The sequence below is a fragment of the Rhinopithecus roxellana genome, chromosome 3, assembly GCF_007565055.1.
Source record: "Rhinopithecus roxellana isolate Shanxi Qingling chromosome 3, ASM756505v1, whole genome shotgun sequence".
Classification (NCBI taxonomy): domain Eukaryota; kingdom Metazoa; phylum Chordata; class Mammalia; order Primates; family Cercopithecidae; genus Rhinopithecus; species Rhinopithecus roxellana.
Window position 1 is genome coordinate 3,239,011 of NC_044551.1, and position 16,583 is coordinate 3,255,593.

General features: G+C 40.8%; 1 protein-coding gene across 1 annotated transcript in view; it reads right to left on the reverse strand.

Annotated features, from left to right (window-relative positions):
- Positions 1-16,583, reverse strand: part of ANKDD1B (ankyrin repeat and death domain containing 1B) — a 55,239-nt gene that overhangs the window by 35,629 nt on the left and 3,027 nt on the right. Inside the window, exons 2-5 of the mRNA XM_030926779.1 lie at positions 14,341-14,444; positions 10,805-10,903; positions 3,571-3,669; positions 3,361-3,465 (exon numbers count right to left, since the gene is read on the reverse strand). Of these exons, the coding sequence (XP_030782639.1) occupies positions 3,361-3,465; positions 3,571-3,669; positions 10,805-10,903; positions 14,341-14,444 (407 nt within the window). The remainder of the gene's footprint in view (positions 1-3,360; positions 3,466-3,570; positions 3,670-10,804; positions 10,904-14,340; positions 14,445-16,583) is intronic.

The window sequence follows — 16,583 nt, forward strand, 5'->3', positions numbered from 1 at the left end:
CAGGTAAAAAATTATGTGTCATGAGGTTAAAAAAAAAAAGAAAAAGCAGCTTGTTAAATATGAAAAAGTGGCACTGGTGGGGTGGGAGACACTGGGTTAGTTCTCCCCTCACAGACAGGAAACAATAGATTTGATTAAATCTAAAATTGTTAAATGTTGCTTGGGTCTGTATAAGAAAACAGGTGTCTTCTCAAGTCCCCTTCTACTCACTATCCCCTTCCCTCCCAGAAAAAGAAGATTCTTTGCATTTTGACTTCCAGAGACTTTAAACTAATGGAAGTCTACCATATTCATACTTGAAATCAACGCAATATTGTACCCCCAAATTCTTGTAAATATTGAACAAATATATGAATGGCTTGTAAGCCCTTCCTATTTCTCTCCCTCTCCAAACATGTTAGTCTGAGTATTTATTTTTGATCACCAGATGGACATTTACATGTAGATTCAAAATATCTATACTTTATTCCTAACTCCTTGCTGCTCTAATCTCTCTCCCCTAGAAAGGCCTCAACGATTTTTATGGCTGTGGAGCTGGGGGAAATCTCAAAAGTTTTCCCAGCATCCTCCATCTCTCCCCACCCAAACTACCCCTGGCCTAGTTAAATCCATTTTGTGTTAAGGGCCTCCTTCCAGGAAAGCTTTCCTTGTTAGCTTTTGGAGTTCCCTCCAGGCCAAAGAGATGGATTTTACCAACCCTGGCAGGTACACAGGCTCTCAATCACTTTCTGTTGATAAGAAACTAGGCAAGAGAGTAACACTGTGAAGGTGAAGACGTCTTAAATATCAAATGTATTTCACAAACTCCACAATACCTTTAAGCAGATGCAAATGGGAAACCCAACAGTAAATCAATACACCCTGAGCTTCTGATCCCAGTTGCAACTGGCTTTTCCCCCCATATTTTTTTTTATTATGGTAAAGTACTCATAACTAAATTTATCATCTTAACCATTATTAAGTGTATAGTTCAGTGGTACTAAGGATACTCATATGGTTGTCTAGCCATCACTACCATCCATCTCCATAACCCTTTTCATCTTGCAAAACTGGAATTGTGTCCTCATTAAACAATAATTCCCCACTTTCACTTCCTCCTAGTTCCTGGCAACTACCATTCCAACTGATGTTTACCGACAGGTGTGACCCACTCACAGATCTTAGAAAAAAAAGTAGTGTTTTTTTTTTTTTTTTGTCTTTTCTATTCGTCAATTTAGTTTTCCGAAGGAACTAAGGTTGGGCTCAGACTCAAAGAGTCTTCTTTCCCTAGATGACCCAGTGGAGTCATTATTTGCTCATTCCTGTATGTCTCTGAACTCAATTTAAGATCTCGCAGCTGGACATGTCACTCTGCAGTTTGCTGCCAGTGCTCCTAAACCCTTTTTCCCAACAGATAGAGGAGGAAGAAGGTGAGAGGAGAGGACATGCCCAGAATCAGCTGAAAAGAGTTATGGAGAGGAAGGCTGCTGGCCAGCAGAAACTCAAGAAGTGGGGAAGGCTTCCTGCAAACGTGCTTTGGTTTCTGAATCCCATCAGCCTGCCTGATCCTTCCCATACACTACTCTCTCTCATGGAAGCAATCAGAGCACATTGAAGGGGAAAATAACTGTGTGTCTCATGCATAACAGGCCATCAACAAATATCTGCTGAACTGAACCCAATTAATGAATAATGGAATTCATTAATTGGCCACGTCTCTACTTGGCATGGATAAAATTAGAAAGATCCGACTTCCTCACCTCGATAATAAATGGCATTTGACTATGATTGTCACTTTCAGAAAATCAGATAGGATATTTTATCCTATAACAATTGTTACAACAGTGAGCACTTACAATGTGCCTGGCTCGTTGCTAAGTGCTTTATAGTCATTAGCTCATTTAAGCATCTCAGCTATTCCAACATTCCTACATAGGAATGGCATAAGTGAAAAGGGGTTATGGAATGGCTCATCATGAAGTTCATTTGCATAGGTACTTTTACATAAGATTGAGGAAATGTCAATCATTATACACCAAAGAATGGAGGTTTGCTGATTTAAAAAAAATTATATGTGGGACAAGACTTCTCCTGTCACCCTTGTTGTTACCATAAAGTAGATTTTATTGTTTCCATTGTATAGATGGAGAAACTGAGCGTTTCGGAAATTGAAGAGCTTGCTTAAAACCACACAGCTAGTGCATGGTGGTACTGACCAGACTAAAGCCCAAGTCTGTCTTCCTCTAAGCTATAAATGTATAGTTGTTTAATCATATGTAGAGGAAGTCAAAGAAGTATATAGACCTAATCTGAAGAAATACTTCTTATTGTTAATATCGTTGTTTTTGAGATTAAGGTCAGAAAAAAATGTAAAAATTTTTAAAAAGAGGTGAAATGAAGTGACTATCACTGACCAGCTTCTAAAGAAACTTTTATAGTATAGTATTCTGGTGGCACAAAGAAAAGGAAGTCCCATTCATGAAGTATATTCTACTGCTGAGAAATCAAAATGCCAATTGCACAAAGGCTACTCCTCTATGAAGAAAAAAAAAATGCCTACAGGGAAATATTCCAGGGGAAGGACAGTCCCTGATATGAACAATACCCACTGTTAGTCTGAGGAGGGAGACAGCACAGCATGAAGGCTGGATTCAGCCAGACCTGGCTCCAAGTCCTGGCTCTGTCACTTTTTAGTTGTGAGAATTTTGATCAGGTGTTTGGCCTCTCTGAGCCTCAACTTCCTCTCCTCTACAAATGAGCAAAATATTTTCTACCTTATAGGATTATTGTAGGGGTTAATGAGATCATTCATTCATTCAGCAATGATTTGTTGAGCATCGGTAGGTGTCAGGTCCAAGACCTCTTACTGAAATAATGTATGTAAATAGCTTTCCTCTGTACCTACATTAATAGATACTCGTTAAGTAGTAGCTGGTATTGTTATGTATCCCCTTATTTAAAGAAAAGAAATACTGACAGATGCAATAAAACTGCATTGTATTTCATGGCTCATTACCGCATAGCTTTGGGTCAAATATATTACCAAAAGGCCAAGCATAATAAAATAAAATGTAGATACACATTTTTATTACTAAAGGGGATAGGATACTGTCCACAATCCGGCCAGGATGAGGGAGTAGAATGGGAAGAAGGAATCTGGCTGCTTCCTCAACACTTCCTGTTCTCCCTACAAGTAGGGGCCAGGACCACCACTAATACCAACACTCCTCTTTGGTTCTGTGGTCTGCCATCGTGATGGAGGAGCTGGCTACAGGGCAGGGTCTGTCTGTGCTGGCTGCTTTCACAGCTGTACCAGAGGCAGGAAGAAAGTGAAATTTGACAGGGGTGGATGCAAGACCTATACAACCAAAGTAAACACACCTCATCAGGCTGGTTCAGGTCCTTGAGGTGCAGATCTTGAATAAGATACTCCACGATGCGCACATGATTGCTCTGAGCAGCAAAGTGGAGGGCATTCATTCCATCCTGAAGAGAGCCAGGGGTGGGGGAGATAAACAGTGACCTCAGAACTTCCTCTCTCCTGCAATGGTGAGGTAAGAGCTTTTGTCCAGGTGTGACTCACATACCTACCTGATTCTTGGCTCTCTGATCTGCTCCAGCTTTAACCAGCATGAGCATGACCTCAAGGCTCCCAGACCAGGCTGCAAGGTGAATTACTGTCAAGCCGTGCTTCCCCAAGAAGACAGAAAAAGAGAATCTATTACTCTGATGAGCCACAGCATATACTGCCTCATCAACAAAGGCCAAATTAATACTAGATTGTTGAAAACTAAGAAATAGAGAATTTAATATGCAGCAAAAGTGATATTTCGGTTCTATGGGGAAAAAAGGGTATACTTAATAAGTGGTGCAGGCACAAGTAGTTCTCCATCTGGAAGAAAATAAAATGAAAAGCTATATCATACCACACTCACAAAATAGCACACAAACAATAAACATATTAGAATAAAATCCAGACTATAATGTACAGTCTCTTAATCCAGAGTGAGAACAGACAGATAATAAACAAAGTCAATTAAAAATGACAGATTTTTAAAAACGTATCTTTAATAAAGATAAATGGTTATTCTCTAATGCATGAAGCACACTTACCTATGGAGAAGAAAAAGACAAACTCAGAAAAATGGACAAAGAAAGGAAATGGAAATGATTATTGTTTAAGTATCTGGCAATATCTATTAGAATTGAAAATACAATCAGCAATCCCACTCCTGGGAATCTATCCCATAAAAATAAAAATGTCATTACCTAATGCTACATATATAAGGATATTAAGTGTAATACTAAAAACTGGGTGCAAGGTAAAGGCCTATCAACAAGGGAATGCTGAATAAGTTATGGAATAGTCAGACTATATAATGCAAGCACTAAAAATAATGAATTAGTGCTACAACAATTGACTTGGAAAGATTTTCATGAGCTTTACTAAATAAGGAAAATAAGATTGAGAATAAATATGATATAATCCCATTTGCTAAAAAGGAGTGATTAAGAAAACCCCGTACATGTATATGTATATATCTATATCCATCTATAGGTGGGTTGGTGGGTAGGTAGGTAGACTGATTAATATAGATATGACTATGTGAGCAGGAGAAAAGTACAGAAATAAACACATATATCTCAGATTGTTAAGTATAGTTATCAGAGGAGAGGGTACACACAGGTGAAAAAAACACAAGTTATAAAAAGGATCTCATTTATATAGATACTACTTAAAATATTTTATTTATACAAAATTATTTAGATTTGTCTGTGTGCAAACACATGTGCACAAAGTTGTCAGACTGAAAGAGACCAGGATTTACTGACCCATAGGGATGCTGTGGGCAGTTGTATGCTGACTTGTCTACCAAATAAGCAGGGAGAAAAGTGTGGAAGGAAGCATAGCCAGCAGTTAACATTGGCTATTTTAGGGAGGTGAGATTCGAGGGACATAAGCAAAAACATGTATCTGCACCCCAGGCCCTAAGTTAGAGAAGCAGCATAGGGCAGACACTATGAGCCTGATCTTCAGGATCAAGCAGAACTAATCTCAAATTCTGGTCACTTTCTATCACTTTCAAGTATGGGGATCTTGGTGAACTTAATTCTAACTGTCAGCTTCAGCTTCCTTATCTGTAAACTCAAGTGTCTGCTTTTCTGTTTCCTTTAGCCCCACGAAAAAGTAATCCATTTCCTCAGTACAAGTGCCTGCCCAAAGTAAGCTCTCACACTACATTTTATTTCCCTCTTCTAATCAGTTGTGTTTGTGATCTGGAAACTGTTTGTCAGATGTACACAGTATGAGTAAATGCTTAAGGAATGAGGGCCTGTGGCACACTTCTACTTGGGAAGTGCATAAGCCTTCTGGCATTTATTTTGGCTGCCGCCAAGTTGCATTAATGTATTCTCTTATTCTCAGTAGAATTCACGTTGGGAGAGTAAAACAGCAAGTCCCAAATTATTGAGGCGTAACTCTAAACTGGTGATTCTCAACTGGGGGTGATTTTGCCCCCAGGAAACATTTGGAAAAATGTATGGAGACATTTTTTACTGTCATGCTGTGGGTGAGGGGAGGTTAATACTGGCACCTAGTGGATAGAGGCCAGGGATGCTCCTAAACATCTTGCAATACACAGGGCAGCCACAACCACAAAGAATTATCTGGCCCCAAATGTCAGTAGCACCACTGTTGAGAAACCCTGCTCTTAATGTGCATATCCTATCCAATTTATATTTCAGCTGTCAGTCTAGAGGGTCAGTTAGTCCATTTGTAGGTTTACAATTCCAGCATGAAGAAGACTCTTCATTTCTGGACTCCTTGTCCCAAAGAGAAATGATGTACAATGACTGACTACTTGAGGTTCTCCAAAACATGTTTCCTAAACACAATTCTACCTCTTAATTTGGACTTCCCTACAAGTCAGTGCTCTATATTTAGTAATACTAAATCTGCTTTCAAATATGAAAGAGACCAGAAGTCCAGGCGTGGTGGCTCATGCCTGTAATCCCAACACTTTGGGAGGCCGAGGCGGTCAGATCACCTGCGGTCAGGAGATCGAGACCAGCCTGACCAACATGGAGAAACCCCATCTCTACTAAAAATACAAAATTAGCCAGGCGTGGTGGTGCATGCCTGTAATCCCAGCTACTCGGGAGGATTGCTTGAACCTGGGAGGTGGAGGTTGCGGTAAGCCAAGATTGCACCATCGCACTCTAGCCTGAGCAACAGGAATGAAACTCCACCTCAAAAAAAAAAAAAAAAAAAAAAAAAGCCAGAAATATTTGAGACAGGTGACAAATCACTCTTTGATAGGAGATCTATTTTTTCCCTAAGAGGTAATTCCTAATTTCAAAGCAGCCTACATTTTAAAATTCCAAGCTCCGATCACAAAATCTAAAAGCTGGGAATTCAAGCTGCAAACAACCTAAGTCTCTAAAACCACAAATTCAGAATGGAGCCATTGTTCCTCAGAGGTAATGAATCACGGCTCACAGATGTAAACTCCCTAAGAACCTCCATAAAACAAATTCTTCTGGTATGAAACTGGCATGCCTGAGACTACTTAAGACCATGTGTCACAAATCACACTCACAGGTGGCTCATGAAGCTCTGCAAAGTGTACATTGCCCAACAGTCACTGACAACCTGTCCTCATTGCCAATCTCGTCATAGGTAAGGTCAATAATTTCCTTTGGGGAACACTTCTATGTTAGGAGCTTCCCAGAGATAAGAAGCTCTGTGAGCAGACGTTTTTATGCTCTGAGCACCACTTGCACCCACCTGGGATTCTTTACTCCTGTCTGGAGTAAGACCCTCCATTTATCCAGTCTGCCTCTTCCCAGGACTTGGTGCACCCACCTGGGATTCTTTAGTCCTGTCTGGAGTAAGACCCTCCATTTATCCAGTGTGCCTATTCCCAGGACTTGGGGGTGCTGCTCACTTTGGTCCCTAGCATTCAGTGCCTTGAATGGCACTCAGTTAGTACAGTCTCTGTCCTTGCTCCCCAGAGAAACTGTAGGCCCTGCAAAGCCATGACTCTATATCATACCAGTGCTTCCCAAAAACAATCACCTGGGAATTTTTTTTTAATGCGGATTCTGATTCAGGCCTGGGGTGGGGCCCAAGCTCTTGCATTTCTAACAAGCTTGCAGGTGATGTACGTGCTTCAAGTCCTGGCACCACACTTTAAATAGCAAGGACTTCTGTCTAGTTGAATCCTCAGTAGTTGACACTGAGACACACGCACAACAGCCACTGAATAAATATTGAGGGTGAAGGGGATCAACTGTTAGTTCTTTGCAAATGGTGTTAGAACTCAGAAGAAGTCAAACTCAAGGCTCATCATTCAGATAAAGAAGCTGCCAGATTGGGTCAAACGTGACCTTGCTTGAATTATGAAAAACATTTGACTAGTTATGGAGTAATGCCACTGTAGATGATTTAATCAGTTATAAACATATTTAACTTAGTGAAACCTTCAAAGCAGGAAAAAGAGACACACCAGGAATTACTATATTTCCCACCTGATATTATTTCAATCTTCAAGCAAAGTTAAGAGAAACAGTCATGCTTCAGAGACAAAGTAATGCAAACATATGTTTAGAAAAACCTCAAGGAGAACAAGTTGGTGAAATATCTCTCCATCATTTCAGGAATAATTTGAAGGGGTGGCCTACCCCTCCACACCTGTGGGCGTTTCTCGTTAGGTGGAACGAGAGACTTGAGAAAAGAAATGATGGAACGAGAGACTTGAGAAAAGAAATAAGACACAGAGACAAAGTATAGAGAAAGAAAAAGTGGGCCCAGGGGACCAGCGCTCAGCATACCGAGGACCCATGCCAGCACTGGTCTCTGAGTTCCCTTAGTATTTATTGATAATTATCTTTACCATCTTAGAAAAAAGGAAGTGGCAGGATAATAGGATCATTGCAGGGAGAAAGTCAGCAGTAAGACATATGAATAAAGATCTCTGTGACATGAATAAGTTTAAGGAAAAGTGTTGTGCCTTGATATGCATATGCAAACATCTCCATAAAACTTTTTAGTGCATAAATTGCAGCATTGCACTAGCAAGTCCCGCCTTTCGCCCTAAGGCGGTTTTCTCCTTTCTCAGGAGACAGAACATACAATCGGGTTTTATACCGAGATGTTCCATTGCCCAGGGAGGGGCAGGAGACAGATGCTTTTCTCTATCTCAACTGCCAACAACCACCAAGAGGCCTTCTTTCCTTGTACTAGTCCTCCTCACTGTTTGGGTGAGGGAGAAAGGACAAGATGGAGAAAGGTGAACAAGAAGGCACAATCCATGTTGCTTCTGGGTTCTTCCTCACCAACTTTCCCACGCGTGGGAAAATGCAGCCCACCCCGGGAAGATGCAGATCAACCGAGCATGCGCCAGGTGACATCAATCGGAAGAGATCGAAACTTACCCAGCCATGCCTATGGAGAGGCCCCTATCACGCCCTTATCCCACCCACTGCCCTCCCCCTTCCAGTACCAATGCATAAAAGTCCGCCGCCGGCAGCAGCTGGCCTCACTTCTTCGGCCCCTCTTATTTGTGGACCGGAGAACCTCACCCAAGAGCCCCGGCGGGACTTCCCTGGCCCCATACCTGAGGACTGGAGAACCTCGCCCAAGAGTATGTGCATATTTGCAATAAAAGGCTGCCGCTTTCTTTTTTTTTTTTTTTTTTTGAGACGGAGTCTCGCTCAGTCTCCCAGGCTGCAGTGCAGTGGCCCAATCTCAGCTCACTGCAAGCTCCGCCTCCCAGGTTTACGCCATTCTCCGCGAGTAGCTGGGACTACAGGCGCCCGCCACCTCGCCAGGCTAGTTTTTTGTATTTTTTAGTGGAGACGGGTTTCACCAGTGTTAGCCCGGATGGTCTTGATCTCCTGACCTCGTGATCCACCCGTCTCGGCCTCCCAAAGTGCTGGGATTACAGGCTTGAGCCATTGCGCCCGGCCAAGGCTGCCGCTTTCTTATGTACTTTGGCTTCATGTTTAATTATTTAGCTCTCCTAAATTAAATTAAATTAAACAAAACACTCACCACAGACCCTTCACGGGTGTCAGGCTGGGGGACGATCAGGTCTTTCCCTTCCCACGAGGCCATATTTCAGACCATCACATGGGGAGAAACCTTGGACAATACCTAGTTTTCCTAGGCAGAGGTACCTGCGACCTTTGGCAGTGTACATGTCCCTGGGTACTTGAGATTAAGAGAATGCTGATGACTTTTAACCAGCAAGCTGCCTTCAGGCACTTGTCTAACAAAGCACACCCTGCATAGCCCAAAATCCTTTAAACCTTGAGTCACCATAGCACATGACTCTTGCAAGGACAAGGTTGGGGATAGGGTCACAGATTAACAGCATCTCAAATACAGAACAAAATGGAGTCTCTTATGTCTACTTCTTTCTATATAGACACAGTAACAGTCTGATCTTTCTTTCTTTTCCCCACATAATTGATTTGCACTCTGACACAAACCAGTCCTGTATTTAATATATCAGAAACATGGCAATCCTCAGATATGCTGTTTAAAAGAAAAGATGCAATCTAATCTGGCAATGGATACATAGATGTTCACTGTATGATTCCCTCTACTTTGGTATAGTAAAGATTTGGGGTTATGGTTCTGGTTAAAACGAAGTAAGCACAGTCCACTCTGTCTCTCCCACCAAAACAAATAAAATCTCTGGAAAGAATGCATGGAACGTATACCTACTATATACTCACACACATTTTAAATTAAAAATTAAAAAAAAAAAAGAATGCATGAAACAGCTGAGGACTCTGTAAACGGTATCAGGTGGATTGGGGAAAAAAAAATCAGAACTCAAAGTAAGGACAATCCTGCTGTGACTTTCCAGATTTTTCTTTTCCTCCCATACCTTCCAACTTGGACTTGAGGCAGTGCAAATCATGGAACAGTGCCCTGGGCACAGTCAGAAAGATTTCCAACAGAAGCTCTCTCATTCTGGTGTAAGGAGGAGAAGGGAGCCCCTATAGAACAGAGAAGGTAGGGGAAATTCTCTGCTTCTTTTTTCTCTACAGGCCCTGCCCCCTCCCTGCAAGCCAAGCTCCACTCCCAAAGCTACAACTTGACAGTGGTAAGGGTAGCAGCAGTGTCTGGGCAAGCACCTTAAAGTCCGACATAGGTGAATCTTTCTCTCTGACCAGAGGAACTGTGGTCATAAAGCAGGGTGGAGGGAGAATCCAAATGTTCTCTTGTTACCCTCCCCCACTTGGTCCTGGAGGCAGACCTATTTGTGGGAAGTACACAGCAGGGCTAGGAGACCACATCCTTGGCCTTCCAGTCAGAGGACCAGGAAAACAGGGCGGGGAGCTGGAAAATGTAGGGGAGTTGATCATGGAGAGGATGGAGCCTGAGAAAGGGATGGCATAAAGTTGTGTGTGTGCTACTGGGCTTACCCCTGAGCTGTTTAATAAGCCTATTTATTATCAGAGTTCATAGAGCAAAATCAATATTTAAAGTCTCTGGGGTCAGTTAGCTTCTGTCTTCCACATCCCAGATTCTACTCTGGACAATGATCTTGCTTTTACAAATGCATGCTATTGGCCATAAAGTCAATATGAGAAAATAAGCAAAAAACCCAGATCCCATAGGTAAAAGGGAAACAATTTAGTCCCCAAATACAAAGAGCACATATATGTATATTCTCTGAAGAGACGTTTCCAAAACAAACACTGCCAATTAAAATATTTTGCATGTATGTGAAGAAAAGATGTCTGGAGTGATCAGATTCTCCCTGTACATTGGTTATGCTCCAATTTGTTCTACTCAAGATGAGCTTACCTTATCAGCAACATCCACCCTGGCCTTGTGTTTAAGCAAGAAATCCACTGCAGATAAATGACTTCTCCCCACTGCAAAATGCAGGGCTGTGCGGTTCATCTGAGGAAGCATAATTTATGTTTTTAGTCACTGATCATTATTTAGTGCTTTTAGGTTTCCTGTTTCTTGAATGGCCATACTTTTCTATCAGGTGTTTCTATATTGATTGTTTGGCTCCACTCTTTGCCTTTACCTTTGAAAGTTGTGAGAATTGTGTCCAGCCGAATTCTGCCTTCATTATGAGATAACAGCAGAGAATTTGGCAATCCACTGAAGGACAGGCCTCAAGCTGAAATTCTTGTTTCAACTTATATTGTATTGTAGCATTATGTTGCGGCAACATAATGGGTTTTGTTTAGAAAGTAAAAGTTGGATTTCCCTGTTATATAATCATTAATAATGGTAAATTTTTCTGCTTAGAATATACTAATAATGCATAGCGGAAATTTTCCTAGGTATTCAATCCACTCATGTTCATTCTTCTCTAAGTTTTTGGACTGTAAATTTTACTGAAGCAAATAAATTCCTTCTGAAAGGAAGAAGGAAGGGAGGAAGGGATGAAAGAGTGAAGAAAAGAGGAAGGAAAGACAGAAAGGCAGAGGAAAAGCTATGACCATCTTGCTCCAAAGGAAAGTCCATGTGGTGCTCCTGGGATACTCAGAGACAGTCTAATACATTTAAGACAATGAAAGTTTTGCTTGGAAGTGATATGAATCATAATTCCCATATTCTAGACACTGTTTTTGCTCCCAAAGAAGATGTCTGGGCATGGCTTTACTATTCTTTGTTACACATAAATAAGAAAAAAAATGAGAACTGTTTAAATATTTGATTTTCTTGGTAGTGTCAACCCAAATAATAAGAGACTTTCAAAAGAAATTTATTTGGGAATAAAGCATTGCAACGGGAATATGCATGTCATAGTAAACTATGTGTGTATTTAGGGAAGTAAAAGAAGACAAAGGTTTTTAAAGGAAAAAAAATGAGGAGGATTACATAATTGTTTTGAAATAATTATCCTTTGCTGCAAAGTTCAACAACAAGCTGACACCAGTCTTGGATTAGACAGGCATTTTCTGGGCAGATGTCCTTGCAGAAGTATTTTCTGTGTAAGGTTGTGATGGCCTTTGTGTAAGGTTGTGGATTTTGCAGTCTTTAGTGATAGTTTTTGTTATCAAGTATACAAGCATGAGAACCTGTCTTCATGGCCTTCCCCAGCTCTATTTGTCAAGGTTTTCTTAATATTGGTGACCCCATTTTGATTCTGAAAACTTTCACAATAGCTAAATCAGTGATAAAATAAGTTCGACAAAACATGAGTTATGGCTGGGCACGGTGGCTCATGCCTGTAATCCCAGCACTTTAGGAGGCCGTGGTGGGTAGATCACCTGAGGTCAGGAGTTCGAGACCAGCCTGGCCAACATGGTGAAACCCTGTAACTACTAAAAATACAAAAATTAGCCAGGCGTGGTGGCGTGTGTCTGTAATCCCTGCTACTAAGGAGGCTGAGGCAGGAGAATTGCTTGAACCCGGGAGGTGGAGATTGCAGTGAGCTGAGATTGCGCTATTGCACTCCAGCCTGGGCAAGAGCGCAAGACTCCGTCTCAAAAAAAAACAAAACAAAAAAAACCCATGAGTTATTATGACTTTGTCTGAAATCTGGAGCTTTGTTCTACTATGTCAAATATGGGCTTATAAGCTCCACTATTAACTTTACTTGTGAATAAGGATGTAAGCCAAAATTTCACCCAAGATAATTCAATAAAATTACTTATATTTTAAAAAGCTCCATCGTCACTGGTTTTAAGGAACTCTCCAAGTAACCATGTCAACGATTTGCTGTAAACAGTAAACAGATGTTATGAGAAAGTATAATACAATTCATTAGGAATTTATAATAACTTGCCACGCTGTAAGTTAAAGTATATTCGATTGTACTATCTCTCCAAGTACTTTAATATTAAAAAAAAGTTTAAAACAAAATAGAAAGTTGAATATGGAAAAATGTTAAATGGTTTAAACAGTATACTAGAGAATCTATTTCCTGCTACTTGGAAAAGTGATTATTGCTTCACTTACTCCCACAATTAACCTTTCATGGTCAAAATAATCTTCAAAGATACCTATCCATAAATATTTTTGAAACTATGCAAATATCCCCTTCAAAGAGACTTGCTTACTTCTTTTCTTTTCCTTCCTTTCCATCCTTTTTCCTTTCTGCCTTTCCTTCCTTTCTTGATTCCTTTTTTTCTTTTTGTCTCTAAAATTGTTATGCTACAAAATTTTGCTGCTTTCCTATTCTAGGATATCTATGGAACATGAACACTATATACACTCATAACACATCACACACACACATTATACACATAGACATATCAATCCCCACACTTATCCCCACACATAAGCACAAAGGCCCCCAAACACATGCACAACATCTTCCACTGCACCTAGTACGTGATTTCAGATTCTGCAGCTTCAGTTTCTAGGACCTTACTGCCTGCGATAGATATAGGTTTTGTGAAACCTGAGTTTAGACTATTTAGGGAGTCTTCTTTAAAGCCAGAGTCAGAAAGCTTAAATAATTGCAGTTTTCAGATTTTACAAAATCATATAGTCATAGGAATATATTACTAGAGCCCTCTCAGTGCCTTACAAGGGGCCTGTACAAGCAAGGGCCCTGAAGCTTATGCTTCATTTACCATTAAATAGTAAATCATTTACCATTAAATTTACCATTAAATACAATTACCCACCACCCAGGTGGGTGCCACACGCACCTGGAACCACTCCACAAATTGTCCTAAGCAATTGACACAGCCTCCAACCTTCACTTTGATAAACCTGGCCTCAAAGGACTATCAGGAAATCCTCACAAAAGCAAGCAGTAGAGAATCCAAATTTATAGCAGCGGACTTTCCCTCTGCTAAAACCCAGGGACTTAAAGAACAAGTAAGAGCCAGGTTTTAGATAAGGCCTCATTGCCCAAGAGACAGACACACTACATTTCAAAACCAGTACAATGAAAATCCACATGCCTCTTTAGATTTTTAAATTTGTAAAAACAGAACCACACAGGACATCATTGGCAAGAAAACAACCCAGACTGTGTAGCAAAAAATGTTGTGCCTTTCCAGAATGTGTGAGGCCAAACTGATCCACAGGCGACAATCCAGGACCAGGTCCAAGCCTATAACCCCAACAGCTGGCTTTACCTATAACCCCGACAGCTGGCTTTACTGCCCACCCACAGACTTTGAATAGATATGCATGAAGATTCTGTGCACTGCCCTTCTTGGAAGAGGAATTAAAACGCACAGAGCCTCTTCCACTGTTTGACTCCACCTTTTAGCTTAAACACCCCGGGATTACCAACAAAGGAGCGCTCCCTTATCTCAGCCAGCACCATGATTTTTACTTTTATTATTATTTCAGATGTCCTGTGTAAACCCAAGCCATTACTGGAGTAGTCACTTGTCATATTTATGACTTCTACTCACATTGTTCACAGCATTAATGTTAACCTTGTTTTCAGACAGCTTCTCCATAAGATCCAAATTATTGCTTTTAGCAGCATTCTGAAAGCTTCTCTCATTTGGCAGTACTGAAAGAAAGCAAGGCAAGCATGAACTAAGGGAATTTAAGGAGGCCAAAGAGAAAGTATATTTCATAGGGCAAACCTTGTAACAACAGCCTTGAAACGAAACAACAGCCTTGAGTCTTTCACATTTCGCTATTTTTATTTAGGACACAGAAACTTTGCTTTAATATCTTATAAAACTGTAGTATCAAGATTCAATTTTATCCTCATGCTGCAAGGGTTTTCACACCCTTAAAAATGTTCCTGGCCCCAAACAAAACATTATTCATGAGGACCACCCTGAAGTCAGTAATGTGGTATCTGGCTTAGAAGGTCAGAAGGCAGTAGACTTCCCAGGGGGCATTGTTTGTAAAAAACCTTGTACAAGATTAGGCAGGGAGGAGTCCAAATGCTCCTACAGCTTACAGAGATAAAACTGTTGTCTTCAGAACTCTATACAGATGCTAGGCCTGCACGAAGAAAATTTCAAAATGCAGCCCATCATGTATACAGACACAAAGGTAAAGGGGATGAAAATGTTTTATTCTCATTGATATAAAAACACAGAGAAGTAGATTGACATCTACTATAAACATCATATTTCACATACATATACACATTCATATGGTAGGCTTTATTAACTGTCATAGAGAAGATTCCAGGGTTTATTGAGTATTTTTGTTATGTAGGGGAGTAGAGGGCTCTCAGAGGACAGCCCAACATGAAGGGATAAGACCAGAATTGAGGTTAAGTAGGAGTCAATAACAGACCATCTCCAAACAGAAAGGACCTGTAAGAGAGGTTTCTGTAGATGTGTTGCTGAATAGTGTCCTAAGCGTTTGCTTGTTTTTAAATTATACCATCATGACATTCAATGTTCCCCAAGTTTTTGCCGAAGCAAAGATCCTTAAGGATACTGCCAATTCCAATCAAGGACCAACCAAGGAGTATCTTCTTGGGAAATACTGTTATGGGCTGAATGTGTCTCTCCAAAATTCATATGTTGAACTACTAACCCCAAGTACCTCAGAATGTTGACTATGTTTGGAGATAGGGCCTTTAAAGAGGTAATGAAGGTAAAATGAGGTCATATGAATGGGCTCCAATCTGATATGATTGGTGTCCCTAAAAGAAGAGAGATTAGGACGGACACACACACACACACACACACACACACACACGGAAAACCAGGTGAAGGCAGGGAGAAGGTGACCATCTATAAGCCAAGGAGAGAGGCCTAAGAAGAATCCAACTTTTCCAACATCTTGATGTTGCACTTGTAGCCTCCAGAGCTGTGAGAAAATAAGCATCTGTGGTATGAGCCATCCAGTCTGCTGTACTTTGTCATGGCAGCCCGAGCAGACTCATACAGATTCACATGTTCATTCTTTCTGTTACCTGGATCCTTCTCTTCCTTCCTACCCCTACTCTTGTCACCATTCTAGGTGACTTCAGCCTCCTCACAGATGATTAATCCAACACCTTGGCCTCTTAGTTCCCTCTAATAATCTTCCGTAGATCTGACCTCAGTCATCAAATTTCAGAGACACATTCCTGAACTAATCATCACTCAAACTGCACTACCTCTGAAATCTTGACTTCCAGAATCCTATTCTTTGACCACAACTTCTCATCCATTCAGCTCAGCTGCTCTAGTTCTCCAAGTCCAGAAATTCTGCAACCTTATGAAGTCCTCCAGTCCACAGTTCTAACCCTTTTTCATATTCTTCATTTCTGTGCCCTTACTTCCCTCCTTACCATGTTTAGATTCCATGGTGCCAGTTTGTTTTCGCTGCTGTAACAAACTACCTGACACTGAGTAATTTTTTAAAAAACAGAAATTTATTTCACACATTCAGACCATAGCATATGGTCCACCTATGAAATCACTTCTATGCAAACACCTCCCTCACCATTCTTTTCCTCCATTAGACTAGTTGGTCAGAATCCTAATTCTGAGATTAAATCCAACTGCTACTTGCTTTGTTTCTGTACCTGAACAGCTAAACGGTACTGGAGAAAAACACACAACCATGCTGTGGTAAACATAGCTAGTGTTCATCAATATCTGCTTCTTCTCTTCTACCTGGTCACATGTGTAAGCCCATATCCCAGCCTGGATACAGCTAGATGAGGTGTATCCAATGGACTAAAAGCAGAAGT